This window comes from Oncorhynchus mykiss, chromosome 1 (genome assembly GCF_013265735.2).
Source record: "Oncorhynchus mykiss isolate Arlee chromosome 1, USDA_OmykA_1.1, whole genome shotgun sequence".
Taxonomy (NCBI): Eukaryota; Metazoa; Chordata; class Actinopteri; order Salmoniformes; family Salmonidae; genus Oncorhynchus; species Oncorhynchus mykiss.
In genome coordinates this window covers 7,096,053-7,109,916 of record NC_048565.1, presented here as the reverse complement: position 1 = coordinate 7,109,916, position 13,864 = coordinate 7,096,053, and the positions used below count along the sequence as shown (strand labels likewise).

At 43.6% G+C, this 13,864-nt stretch overlaps 1 protein-coding gene across 3 annotated transcripts; it reads right to left on the bottom strand.

The window, feature by feature from the left end:
* Positions 1 to 2,407: 2,407 nt before the first annotated feature.
* On the bottom strand, positions 2,408 to 13,618 carry ankle1 (ankyrin repeat and LEM domain containing 1). 3 transcript variants are annotated; one of them, XR_005052898.1, is made up of 10 exons: positions 13,297 to 13,618; positions 12,759 to 12,911; positions 12,334 to 12,439; positions 11,382 to 11,505; positions 8,543 to 11,131; positions 6,706 to 6,880; positions 6,349 to 6,511; positions 5,716 to 5,848; positions 3,156 to 4,260; positions 2,408 to 3,053 (listed from the first exon to the last, which is right to left on the bottom strand). XR_005052898.1 is itself a non-coding variant. In XM_036985646.1 (10 exons), exons 1-10 carry the CDS (start codon positions 13,362 to 13,364, stop codon positions 4,088 to 4,090), a joined length of 3,621 nt encoding a protein of 1,206 aa, XP_036841541.1. In that variant the 5' UTR covers positions 13,365 to 13,618; the 3' UTR covers positions 2,408 to 4,087. The 3 variants fall into 3 exon arrangements, 2 of the variants coding, with proteins under 2 accessions (XP_036841541.1, XP_021465993.2); XM_036985646.1 differs by having other exon boundaries at positions 2,408 to 4,260; positions 8,543 to 9,418; positions 9,482 to 11,131; XM_021610318.2 differs by having other exon boundaries at positions 2,408 to 4,260.
* Between the last annotated feature and the right edge of the window lie 246 nt (positions 13,619 to 13,864).

The window sequence follows — 13,864 nt, the reverse complement described above, 5'->3', positions numbered from 1 at the left end:
CACTGCTGCTCTTTGATGATCTGTTTTTCTTATCTTACTTTTTTCAATTTTTTAGGTATTATCTTAACTGCATCGTTGGTTAAGGGCTTGTATAAGTAATGTGACAAATACATTTTGATTAGATTTGTTATGTCCTGAAGGAAATAGCCCGACTAATCATCTTGGAGAAACAGTGCATCACAACTCCCCGCCTGTAGTGATTTTAAAGGTATTTAGTAGGAATTATATAATAAATGTAGAGAGAGAAGTTCTGTGACTCCATAAAGGGAATGATACTATACCTCATAACAAGGACGATGGCAACTCATATTAAACATAAGACCTTCAACTAGTTGTGTGTCTGGAATTTGATTACTTTAGAATTCATTTTTACATTTATCTAGTCCTTTATCTTCCAGAAAATAACACTTGAATAACATCATGAAGAATTGGTGACCCATTATGCTGTTACTTATGTAAATGTGGTCCAACTTTCAGACACTGGGTCTGGAATTATAGGATCCCTTGATAATTTTTTTTTTTTTACAAAAAAAGACTAAAATAATTCAAATACTGAGCTATATGGGAATGCTCAAACAATTTATATCATTTCATACTAATACAATTGCTCCTAATAAAAATAAACTCCCTGAAAGATAGGGGTCAAAAATGATTGGATCCCCCTGTTTTCAATACTCCCAGCAGCTGACCATATCACTGCCTGGAGTTGGCCTTGGTACTTGGTTTGGAACCAGCGCTGTGGTCATGTGGGTTTGGCCTTGGAAAGAACAATACAATAACCCCATGCCTACTGTGAAATGTGGTGTTAGTTCTTTTATGTAATGGGGCTGTTTGGCTTCCACTGGTCTTCGGGGTCCTTGTTAAGGTCAACGGCATTATGAACTTTAACGAGGACCAAGACATTTTTAGTAAAAAATAAATGTAAAAAAAAAACCTGGTTGCATTTGAATCTTCGTGCAAGATAATAACCACACACACACATCATCAAAATCCACGAAGATATGCTTGACCATGTCATTCTCCGGACATGTGGTTTGATTTTGAAGAGGACAGTCCATAAATGCAGACGAAGGATATCAAGGAAGTGGTAAGATTATGTATCCCAATGTGCCTAAGATAGCATCCCAATGTCATCAAACATTTTAGAAAAAGGCTCAGTGCTGTTATCCTCACAAGGGGGAGAATGTTTTTTAGATATATATATATATATCAATCTCTCTCTGAGTAATTGTGTTTAGTATATAATATATTTTTGTGTGTATTTTTTTGCTCATTAAAATAAAGATCAAGAGATCCAATAATTCCACTGTTTATAACTCAAACAATACATGGGGAACACAAGATTTTGCCAATGACAAAGATTTGGGAGTGTTTCCATCCAAAGTACAATAGTAAAATAGATAACTCTCATCAGAAGTCAACTAGAGGGAACTTGTGACGTGTTGATAGACACCATCAGACCACTAGAGGTGTGGTAATAGACACCATCAGACCACTAGTGACGTGGTGATAGACACCATCAGACCACAGACCACTATTATCTTGCACGAAGATTCAAACAGTGGAATTATTGGATCTCTTGATCTGACATGGTGATAGACACCATCAGACGGAACTCTAGACCACTAGTGACGTGGTGATAGACACCATCAGACCACTAGAGGGAACTCTGACGTGGTGATAGACACCATCAGACCACTAGAGGGAACTCTGATGTGTACCCATTTGAAGTTCACTGCTATATTATTTATTTTACCTTTAGGCAAGTCAGTTAAGAACAAATTCTTATTTTCAATGACGGCCTAGTGGGTTGACTCATTGATCAGAGCTAGCATGTCCTTCATTTAGCTTCCGAGTGGCGCAGCAGTCTAAGGCACTTCTTCTCAGCGCAAGAGGCATCACTACAGTTCCTGGTTCGAATCCAGGCTGTATCACATCCGGCCGTGATTGGGAGTCCCATAGGGTGGCGCACAACTGGCCCAGCGTCGTCTAAGTTTGGCCAGAGTAGGCCGTCGTTGTAAATAAGAATTTGTTCTTAACTGACTTGACAAGTTAAATAAAAGGTAAAATTATAAACATAAAAAAATACAATATATATAATTTTTTACAATTAGATCAATAAGAATCTCTAGCATTTCCTTGCCTCGTTTTCAAAATCATTGGATGAGGTCAGAGGTCCCTCCCCTCAGAACTTCTCATCCAATGGGTTTTGAGGAGGAAGCTACAGTAGAAGAGAGTATGGGAGGAATCAAGGAAATGAAATTGCCATTCTCCCATTGTTCTAATTATGCTGGTACACAAGCACACCTTTCACAGTTTATTGTTCAGGTCTTGGCCAAATGCTGTTATAGTGAAATGTCAGGGTAAACTGAAATGAAAGGTGACAAACAAGTCAATTACTTCGGTATTTTGGTTTTTATAAGAACATCCTAACACACAACGAAGAAAAAGAATGCTACATTGACGAAATAGTCTATAGACAGTTGAAAGATTCTGTGGATGAGATGATTCGAACACGTAAACTTCTGCCAGTTTGACATAGCACAACCAGCATAGGCATATAGCTAATGATATTGACATTTGTTTGGAAACTTCATTTTAACTATGCATTTATCAGATCACTTGTTAAAAGGGGGAATAGTTAAATCAAGTTAATCTGTAATTGATTTGACCGAGGTAAATAACGAAATCCTCGAAACGTGTGTAAAAGTGTTTTTCCTTCCACCCAGTGTTTTGACCATAGACATACATTGGTTGTGACACGATTATTTTTCCTTTAGTGCTTTCATTCTGGTGGTAGACTTTATCTACAAATACATACATAATGATCATACTACTAACAATACAAGCCTAATGGTTTTCCTGCTAAAGAAATACATGTATCTGCATCATATTTAATGGACGTACATATATAACTGATGCTAAGGTAAGTGAACAAGCTTTCAATATCAGTCTTTCTTCCAATGACTCATTCTGTCTCTTTCTCAATTCATCACCTTTCTCTTCGGCTCCTTCTAAAAACATATTGGAGAAGAAGGACCGACAGGCGGGACCTTGGAATTTCTCTTCCAATGAGGTTGAGAAGAAGGTCCGACAGGCGGGACCTTGGAATTTCTCTTCCAATGAGGTTGAGAAGAAGGTCCGACAGGCGGGACCTTGGAACTTCTCTTCCAATGAGGTTGAGAAGAAGGTCCGACAGGCGGGACCTTGGAATTTCTCTTCCAATGAGGTTGAGAAGAAGGTGAGGAGATGGGATTAGAGAAGGAGGCGAGGAGATGAGATTAGAGAAGGAAGCGAGGAGATGGGATTAGAGAAGGAGGCGAGGAGATGAGATTAGAGAAGGAAGCGAGGAGATGGGATTAGAGAAGGAGGCGAGGAGATGGGATTAGAGAAGGAGGTGAGGAGATTGGAGAACTGACAGAAAGGTGAAATGACAACCATTAGAGCTCCAAGGTGAATCTGGTTGAGCCTAGGTATGACATGGACACAAAAAAATGTATAGAAAAATAACCTATATCTTGGTCCCGTGTTCCAACAAGCCAATCTTTCTACATCAATAAGTAAAACATTTACACTTTAAAAGGCCCAGTACAGTCAAAAATGTGGTTTCCCTGTGTTTTATTAACTTCCCACACTATGAGCTTGAAATAATATTGTGAAAATTATGATAATACCCTTTTAGTGTAAGAGCTGTTTGAAATCGACCGTCTGAAATGTCAGCCTGTTTTGGTGGGATGGAGTTTTGGTAACATCAACAGGCATCAACAAGCTGTAAATTTGAACATTTTCAATGTTCCTCTCCCCACTCAGACCACTCCTAGACAGTCCTATCAAAATTCTTGCTTGAGAAATTGCTCTTTGTCTAAGAAGTTATTTTTGTTCCTTTTTTAACAATTTTAATTGAAAACAAATCATAATAAAGGTACTTAATTATTACTCAGAAATGATTTGATATTGAGATAAAAACAGCTGCAATGGACCTTTAAGCCCAAGTTTCGTCTGAATGGAGTAAACTAGTCAACACCTTGTTCAATAAATGCTTTCATTTTCTGTTGGTGCAGTACCCAACTCTACCCACTGGGGGGCACTACTGTCCCACCCTGATATCAGGAGGTCTGAGCTGCCTCTCTCCCTCAGCCAGGAAGATCTGCATGGCCCTGTAGAGCAGGTGCACCCCCAGCTCCCTCTTCCTCTTCAACTGCCACGTGGACACCACCCCGTAGTAGTCCCCTCGCTTCTGGTTGGTCAGCATCTTCAACCCTGCAATGGGAAGGTTTATTTAGTTGAAACTGTTTATCTTATTTCGTTGCATTCATTTTAGTTTCGTATATAGGCAAGACATATTTTTTTTTAAGAATTTGTAGGACAAAAATTTTTTTTTTTAAAATGAGACTCATTAGAAATAAATTAGGGGAAAAAAATAGACCTAAACACTTAGAAGTGTCATGAGGTTCAGGATGCAGATCAAATCTGAAGATATCCATCGTAACATTATATATTTTTTTTAATGTAACCTTTATTTAACAAGGCAAGTCAGTTAAGAACAAGTTCTTATTAACAATGACGGCCTACACCGGCCATACCCGGAAGACTGCTGTGATACAGCCTGGAATGGAACCAGGGTCTGTAGTACTGAGATGCAGTGTCTTAGACCGCTGTGATACAGCCTGGAATGGAACCAGGGTCTGTAGTACTGAGATGCAGTGTCTTATAGACCGCTGTGATACAGCCTGGAATGGAACCAGGGTCTGTAGTACTGAGATGCAGTGTCTTAGACCGCTGTGATACAGCCTGGAATGGAACCAGGGTCTGTAGTACTGAGATGCAGTGTCTTATAGACCGCTGTGATACAGCCTGGAATGGAACCAGGGTCTGTAGTACTGAGATGCAGTGTCTTAGACCGCTGTGATACAGCCTGGAATGGAACCAGGGTCTGTAGTACTGAGATGCAGTGTCTTATAGACCGCTGTGAAACAGCCTGGAATGGAACCAGGGTCTGTAGTACTGAGATGCAGTGTCTTAGACCGCTGTGATACAGCCTGGAATGGAACCAGGGTCTGTAGTACTGAGATGCAGTGTCTTATAGACCGCTGTGATACAGCCTGGAATGGAACCAGGGTCTGTAGTACTGAGATGCAGTGTCTTAGACCGCTGTGATACAGCCTGGAATGGAACTAGGGTCTGTAGTACTGAGATGCAGTGTCTTAGACCGCTGTGATACAGCCTGGAATGGAACCAGGGTCTGTAGTACTGAGATGCAGTGTCTTAGACCGCTGTGATACAGCCTGGAATGGAACCAGGGTCTGTAGTACTGAGATGCAGTGTCTTATAGGCCGCTGTGATACAGCCTGGAATGGAACCAGGGTCTGTAGTACTGAGATGCAGTGTCTTAGACCGCTGTGATACAGCCTGGAATGGAACCAGGGTCTGTAGTACTGAGATGCAGTGTCTTAGACTGCTGCACCACTCGGGACCCATAGAACATAGAAGTACAACCAGGCTACAACCATAAGACGTTTTCCTCTCCTCGTCTCCCTCTCTCCATCTTCACTGACCGTTACGAACTACACCAGTGAAAGGAAATGACTGAAAAGCATCTTCAAAATATCGACTTGTTTTCTAGCCTGTATTTTCAGACGAGTAAGAAAGAAAGAAAAAAGGATTAGTCACTTTAGACTACTGAGATGGACCCCAAATAAAAGAATGGTCACTCACCAATGGCGTCCACCATGACGGCCTCACGCGTGTAGGCCTCCACGGGGATGACGTTCTGGAAGCAGTGCAGAGAGATCACCCCCTGCTCGGCCTTCCAAACCTGGAGGATGTGCTGCACCTTGGAGCACAGTTTCTGTCCCCCCCCCCCAAAAAAATAGGAGGAACAATATGGACGTTAACGTATTTAAAAAAATATTTTTACCTTTATTTAACCAGGCAAGTCAGTTAAGAACAAATTCTTATTTTCAATGACGGCCTAGGAACAGTGGGTTAACTGCCTTGTTCAGGGGCAGAACGACAGATTTGTACCTTGTCAGGGGTTTGAACTTGCAACCTTCCAGTTACTAGTCCAACGCTCTAACCACTAGGCTACCCTGCCGACCCATTGATGTGTATTGATGTGGACCACATCCCATTTCACATAACTTTACACTTGGGCCATTTATATTACATTTGAACTTTGGTTAGCCATTGTTGTTCGTCAAGACAAATTACCCAATTCCCCCACTGCACCAATACGGTCTTTTACAATACAACCAACCGACAGGAGGAAACTACATAGACCCAGAACGAGAGAAAAACAACAAAAGGGATACGGAAGTTCAAATGTAGATAAAGAAAAGTGACTCCAACCTTAGAAGTCTTATCTCCTCGGTGGTAGTCTAGAGCCTCGTACAGATGGCTGTAGGGTCGGGAGCGTTTGCCTTTGCCCACGTAGAATATAGCGCTGATGAAAGTCTGAAAACAATCTATAGGGCTCATGGAATGACTCCGATACGGGAGGTTCTTTGTTACTCTGATGCAGGAAAAGGAACATAGATGAAAGGTGAAATGACGTTGTTTAAAAATGACGCTCAATATCAAATTCACCATTTTGCAATGAGTTTCATTCACCCCATTGGAGGAGAAGGTCCAAGGTGATTCGCCTGGTGAGAGGATGCAAGGAAGGATTCATTTAGGCGTTGGAAAAGCCAAACGATTACAACTGACCTGGGGTCCAGTAGCAGGTAGTTGAAGCTGGACTTGATGACGCCCTCCCGCCACTTCCTGTTCTGGTCTGGTTGGTCAAACTGCTGGCACAGCGCCAGCTCGTCGTCCTGGCAGTCGGGCAGCACCAACGTCCGCAGGGCCACACACAGCTCTGGACTGTGTCCCTGCGCAGGACCTAAAAAACACACATAACTCAAGTCAGTCACCCACAGCAGAAAAGAGTAGCATTGTCATAAGTACTACTAGTTCATTGGATAATCTTTCAAAAGGTAAGAGATGTAGTGGTTTAAAATCAGAAGGTGGTTAAACACTGAACACCTGACTGGGTGTGAGCGAACCAACCACGTTAAGCTAACAACTAACTTGCACCAAGTCTGGAATCAACAGGACCCTTAACATCTTCTAGCCTCAATCCAGAAGACTGCTAAATAGTTAATCAAATAGCTACCTGGACTATCTGCATTGACCCACTAACTTTTTTTGACACAGCACATAAGCTGCTGTTACTGTATATTAACCATCTTATTGACTAGTCACATTATCCCTACCTACAAAATATACACTACATCACTAAAAGTATGTGGACACCTGCTTGTCAAACATCTCATTCCAAAATCATGGGCATTAATATGGAGTGGGTCCAAAGCTTTCCACTAGACGTTGGAACATTGCTGCTATAACAGCCTCCACTCTTCTGGGAAGGCTTTCCACTAGATGTTGGAACATTGCTGCTATAACAGCCTCCACTCTTCTAGGAAGGCTTTCCACTAGACGTTGGAACATTGCTGCTATAACAGCCTCCACTCTTCTGGGAAGACTTTCCACTAGATGTTGGAACATTGCTGCTATAACAGCATCCACTCTTCTGGGAAGGCTTTCCACTAGACGTTGGAACATTGCTGCTATAACAGCCTCCACTCTTCTGGGAAGGCTTTCCACTAGACGTTGGAACATTGCTGCTATAACAGCCTTCTACTCTTCTGGGAAGGCTTTCCACTAGATGTTGGAACATTGCTGCTATAACAGCCTCCACTCTTCTGGGAAGGCTTTCCACTAGACGTTGGAACATTGCTGCTATAACAGCCTCCACTCTTCTGGGAAGGCTTTCTAGATGTTGGAACATTGCTGCAGGGGACTTGCTTCCATTCAGCCACAAGAGTATCGAATAGAAAAGTACTAACACGTAATAATAAATACACAATGAGTCACGTTACTATATTATTACTTTTCTATTCGATCTCTCTCTGCATTGTTGGGAAGCATTTCACTGTTAAGGCGTCCCATCAGAAACAGTTCGTGGTCTTCGGCAAGGTTTTTTTTCCGGAGGTTCGTGTACACAAATATTTCTCTTGAGGTGCGCCAAAATCGTTAGCTGAAGTCTATAGCCCCTTCATCAGCGTTTGGTCAACAGTAGAGATTGTTGTTGTCATTCAATGAAGGAGGAATCTGCAATTGTTTTCACTTGAGAAATACTGAACCAAACATATTTTGTCAGATGTAAAACTGCGAGACGAAGATCTCCTCAACAAAAATGTTCAAATTAATGACAGATTTCTTGAGTGATCTTAATTCTGATTATTTTGAGGAAGTGTATACTGGCTACGGTGTCTCAAAATGGACAAAAAGTACTATTGTCATTTTCTTCTTGTTTTTCAAGTGAAGGTCTTTTAAGGGAGTATGCGAACACACTCGTTCGGTTCGTCTACATGTGACCAATAAAATTCCATTTGCATAATCAACAGTGTTAACCCCCCCCCCCCCTCACATCTCTGATCTAACCTTAATGACGTCATCATGAAATGTGATTGAGAGTTAACACAACTGAAAGGAACATTACCTCGGGGTTGGTCCGGCAGTTGTTGTTGAGTGTCCGGCTCCAGCAACAGCCGCCTTAGCCTCTTCATGTACACTGGCCGGGTGCGGTGACTTATGGGTCCCGGACTCTCTCCCATCTCCACAAGCCTGCGTCTCAGCTCCTTGTCCGTCAGGCATTTGGTCTCTGACCACTCCCGAGCCACCACGGGCTCCTGGTTCTCCTTCCCTTTGGCCTCCGTTCCTCCACCACCCTGCAGGGAGCGCCAGTCGTACAGCACTGTGTCCTCGCCGCTGGACGTGCTCATGCTGGAGCTGAGCGAGGTGTTGGCCGCAGGTGGGACGTGGGTCTCGATCAGTTCGTGACCCTGCTCCGTGTCCGTGTAGAGGTACTCCACCGGTTCCTCCTGGTCTGGTATCACAGGACGTCCGCCTGGGGTGTAGGAGAGGCTGGCCAGCCGCTGGGGCTTGTGGACGCGGGAGAGTCGACTCATGCTGTAGCGCGGGGTAGTGCCTGGGGTCGATGGGGGCTGATCTCTTTTTGGAGAGAAGTAACTGGAGCTGGATGAAGATGGAGTCTGGGAACTTGACAAAGATGAGCTTGAGTCGGCCTCCTCTGTGGTCCAGGATTCCTCCACTCTTGGTCCAAAGCTACCAACTGTCCCCTCCTTGGTCACTGCATCACTGGAGCTGGACAAATCGTCGGTTAGAAATTCACCACTTTCAAGAACGTCTTTTCTCAGATAAGTGGGTAAAGTCTCTTTGTGAGGATTTTTTAAAGTAAAGTAATTATCCAGTAAAGAGAATTTGTCAGCTAAACTTGGAGTTACGATGACTGTGTCAGCCATGGTTTTAGAGATGAGGGTGTCCGCTTGGCTGGCACTAACACAAGATCCCTCACCTCTGTCGTCCTTGGCGATGATGAGGGTGTCCGCTTGGCTGGCACTAACACAAGATCCCTCACCTCTGTCGTCCTTGGCGATGATGAGGGTGTCCGCTTGGCTGGCACTAACACAAGATCCATGACCTCTGTCGTCCTTGGCGATGATGAGGGTGTCCGCTTGGCTGGCACTGACATATGACCATTGACCTCTATCGGCTCTGAGAGTGCTAGATTGAGGCTCTTGGCTCTCGTAGATGACAAATGAGTCCCCAGAAGTACTACCTGTCCCGTTTCCAGAAAAGACTGGGGTGCGACTACGCCCGCATGGCGTGTCGTAAAAGACGTTGTCGCTGCCTTGCGACTTGATGTTTTGGCGGCGTGTGCGTGTCGGCGTAGGCAAGGTCTGCTCAAACAGCGAGGAGGTGGAGAGGAGGCTTTCGGGGGTCTTGCCGCTAATGACCGAGCAGCGACTCAGCCGCGAGTGCGTCCTACCAGTGACAAAGGGACTTGGGGTCAGAGGCAGGTCCTCCTCCAACGCTGGAGTAGAACCAGGTCTGGGAGTGCATTCAGTCGGTCTTGTTGACAACTCTTCAACATTACCCGCTAAGACAGCATCTGGAAATATTTTTTCACAACCTGGACCTTTGGTTGGAGATATTTTGTCAGTCAATGTAAGGTTATCTACCATGGCTGGTAGTTCTACCATGGCTTGTTTTGACCTCTCTGAGCTGTTGGGAGTTTCATCAGTATCTACATTGTTAGTGTTCATAGGATTTTGTGTGTGTTTGTCGTCTTCGACACCTCTGCTTTTCACTTTACGCTCCTCTTCAGAGGGCGAGACCCGCCTGGGGGACGCCTCCAGGGTCGTAATGTAGTGGTCACTATCACAGCTGCTGTACCGACTAGTGCCGCTGCTACTGCTGCTGCTGCCAGCAGAGCCACATAATGCTCGTTCAGGGACCTTCACTTCTTCTACCTGGGTCTCAACGACTTCTCCGTCCTCTTCCTCAAATGGGAAGTGTCCAACAAATGTTTTTTCCATGTCGATCTCAGTGCACTCATTATTATCCTTGGAGAATACAAACACATGTTCAGGGGAGGTGACGTCGATCCCCTGGTGATGTAGGACGGTGGCCATGCGCTCTGGATCCAGGAACTCTGAGTATTCCGAGAAGTCGAGAGTATAGTCTTTAGAGTAGGCAGTACCCTGACCCCCTGGCTCCCGCCTCTGAGATTCTGAACTAAAAACGGGGAAGTATTCGTCCACTTCCTCTCTGAAGCTCACACTCTTGCGGCTCGTGCGTCGTGAAAAGCAAGGAGGGAGGAGGTCCAACGGAGGAGGAGAGAGTCTGTTCCCAGTTACAGACGGATGCAGCGCACTGCAGTCAGCGAGTGGTACGTCCTCCCGAAGTACAGGAAGTGCGGCTCTAGGACCTGCGACGGACATACGAGTGCTGGATAACATTGACGGAGGCTCCCAGTCAGAGTCCGTGTCCCACTCGTTGGTGTGGCGCACCTCAGGGTTAGATTTACAATCAGACGCCCCTGAATGGGATCCTCTTCTCCAACTGTGCCTGTTGCTAATAGCAGACAGTTCAAAAAACGAGGTCAGACGTGTGCTACTCAGTGGGCCCTCCCCGAAGTCACTCAGCAAGGACATGCTGTGAGAGAGAACACTGCAGTCTTCGGACTCAGCGTAGCTTGACGCGTCACCTTGGCCATTGTAAACAGCTGCAGGAAATTGAAAAGGACAATGTAATTAAGACTCTTAAGAAATCAGACAATTATAATAACATACGCCATTTCTCATACGCTTTTATCCAACACATCTTACAACAGTCAGTCAGTCTGTGACCCAAAGGGGATTGAACCCACGGCCCTGGAGTCACTAGTGACTTGCTCTTACCAACCGAGCCACACAGTGACGCGTCACAGAGTTTGCAATGTGAAGCATCACAAACGTTCTAGACAAATGTCTTACAGTATTGGAATTGAGGCAGATCTTCCTCCTCTGTGTCCAAGGACTGAGACTGGTGCTCCTGAAGGAGGTGGGCACATCTGCGGTTGTCCTGTTGTTGTGCCAGATCACCTGGTTTGTTCCCTTCCTGACGAGAGCAATGAGACAACATAAGGAGTAGGTGAGAATGATTGCCGTACTGTAAATGGGGTTATGAAAAAGGAAAAAGTGGTGATTGTTTCAAAATCTGGATGGGAAAAAAAAGTAGATATTGTCCAGTGTTTAATTTTCTGGTAACATAGTGAGACTCAGATTTTTATCATTTTTTTGATGATGCAAAGTTTGGTAACAGAATGACGGCACAAACTGTTATTCTGTTACAAACTTTGCATCTGCACTGTTCTTTAAGTAAATGTGTTTTTGCAAAAAAAAAAAAATTGAAATTGGTAAAAGTAGTCATTTTTTCATAGAGTTGTATGGTTTGTTTAACTTTGCAATATTTTAACATACATTTTAAAGTGGAAAATCTCACTATGTTACCGTGGAATTGCCCTGTAATAGTGACCACCACACCAGAACAACTCAAAGTAGGAGAGAGAGAGAGAGAGAGAGAGAGAGAGAGAGAGAGAGAGAGAGAGAGAGAGAGAGAGAGAGAGAGAGAGAGAGAGAGAGAGAGACACAGGGAGACACAGAGAGACACAGAGAGACACAGAGAGACAGAGAGAGAGAGAGAGAGAGAGAGAGACAGAGAGAGACAGAGACAGAGAGAGTTGATTCATGTTGTTTTACAGAACACTGTACAGAAGAACATAGTTAATATGTAAATTAAACCCTCCTTTGCTCCTCCTGCTTTCTTGCAGCATTGTGACTACTTACAAGTCTTACAGTAACGTAACTCATACCTACTGTAGCCTACATTTTAAAGATAAGTGCAAAAAAGCTGAGTGAAATCAGACACAAATGTAATCTCTCCCACCTGATCCTTTAAGTTGGCGTTCCCTCCATTCTTTAACAGCAGTTTGAGATTCTGATAGCAACCCCATAACGCTGCTACGTGCAGGGGTGTCAAGCCATCCGAAGACCTGGATGAAAAAAAAAGCTAATTTGATGCAAAGCTTTGCTGCCTGCATGTTTATGACATGTTATAAGAATGTAATGGAGCCGACAGACATGTCAGCTCAGATTCTAGCTCACAAGCATTTCACTACACCCACAATAACATCTGCTAAATATGCGACCACTATAAAATTAGATTTGATTCATATTATAGCCATGTCGCAAGATGTACGGAATGTCTAGCTATACAACATAATGGCAAGCAACATGATCTGCACATTGGAAAACAGTAGATAACATTGTTTTACAGTAGAGCCTATTTAGTTGAATTTAGGTCTACAGTACCGGATGTTGGGGTCTGCCCCATGTTGTAGAATTAACTTTAGGCAGCGTATACTTTTCTCAGTCTCTTTGCCAACTGCCAAATGCACAGCAGCAACACCTTTACTTCCGACAAGATTGGGATTTGCTCCTTGTGCGAGAAGAATCTGCACGGTTCTAAAAAATAAATGTTCAGAAAAGAGTCATGTTATTATTTTGTCATACGTAGTGTTAAAATTGCACGTATGTAAATGTATTAAAATAGGTATAAACCTTACAGACAACAAGGTTAAAGTTACATATCATAGAAGTAAATAGTTAACTAGCCCTGTTGTTATCTAGCTAACTATAAATAGTTACGTTACCTTCTGTACAGTAGCACATCCCTTACATCTGCGGTAACGTCAGCCTAGTATCTCTGGCCCTTCTCATAACTCTAATGATACATGCTTGCCATAGCTGTAAATTATGAAGCTACTGACTAGTAACGTTACAGTAGCACAGATGGATACTCCTTGGTAGTAACGTTAGCTAGTCAGGTAAAGAGATGACAGCACATTACCTTGGTTCTCCGTCATTCACAGCTTTGCACAGCTGTGTTGCCAGACTGGTCTTGCTTCGATGCTGCATGACTCGCGTACTTCTGCAATATTTCGTCTGGTCATCAAAACTTTTACTTTAGCTACCGAACTAAAAGCATGCAATCCAAGTTTTCGTGCTCGTCGGATGCAATTTAATTGAGATTGATCGGTTTCGTTTATTTATTTATGTTTTGCAATTTTGATAAATACACATTTCATCTTCGATTTCCTTTCTTGGTTTATTGTGTTGAAGTTCCCTCCAAGTTCATAAACCCCGCCTGTCCGTTTCCGGCAGACTAGATGCAGTATTGCGTGTCGCTGCCTTTCTCAGGTCGGAGTGCGAATTACACATTTAAATATCTAATGGCCTCACAATCCTAGTTGCAGGCCGGTTTGAGTTTATTTTTTACAGGGACAGTGCACATGAATCAATAACCTGGGCAGGTTATTAAAAACAATTACAATATAGACAATCATTGAGCAGTGAGCACACGCAGAGCAACGAGCAACATAGGACAAGCAAGACGTAGCATACAGACAGAGCAACAT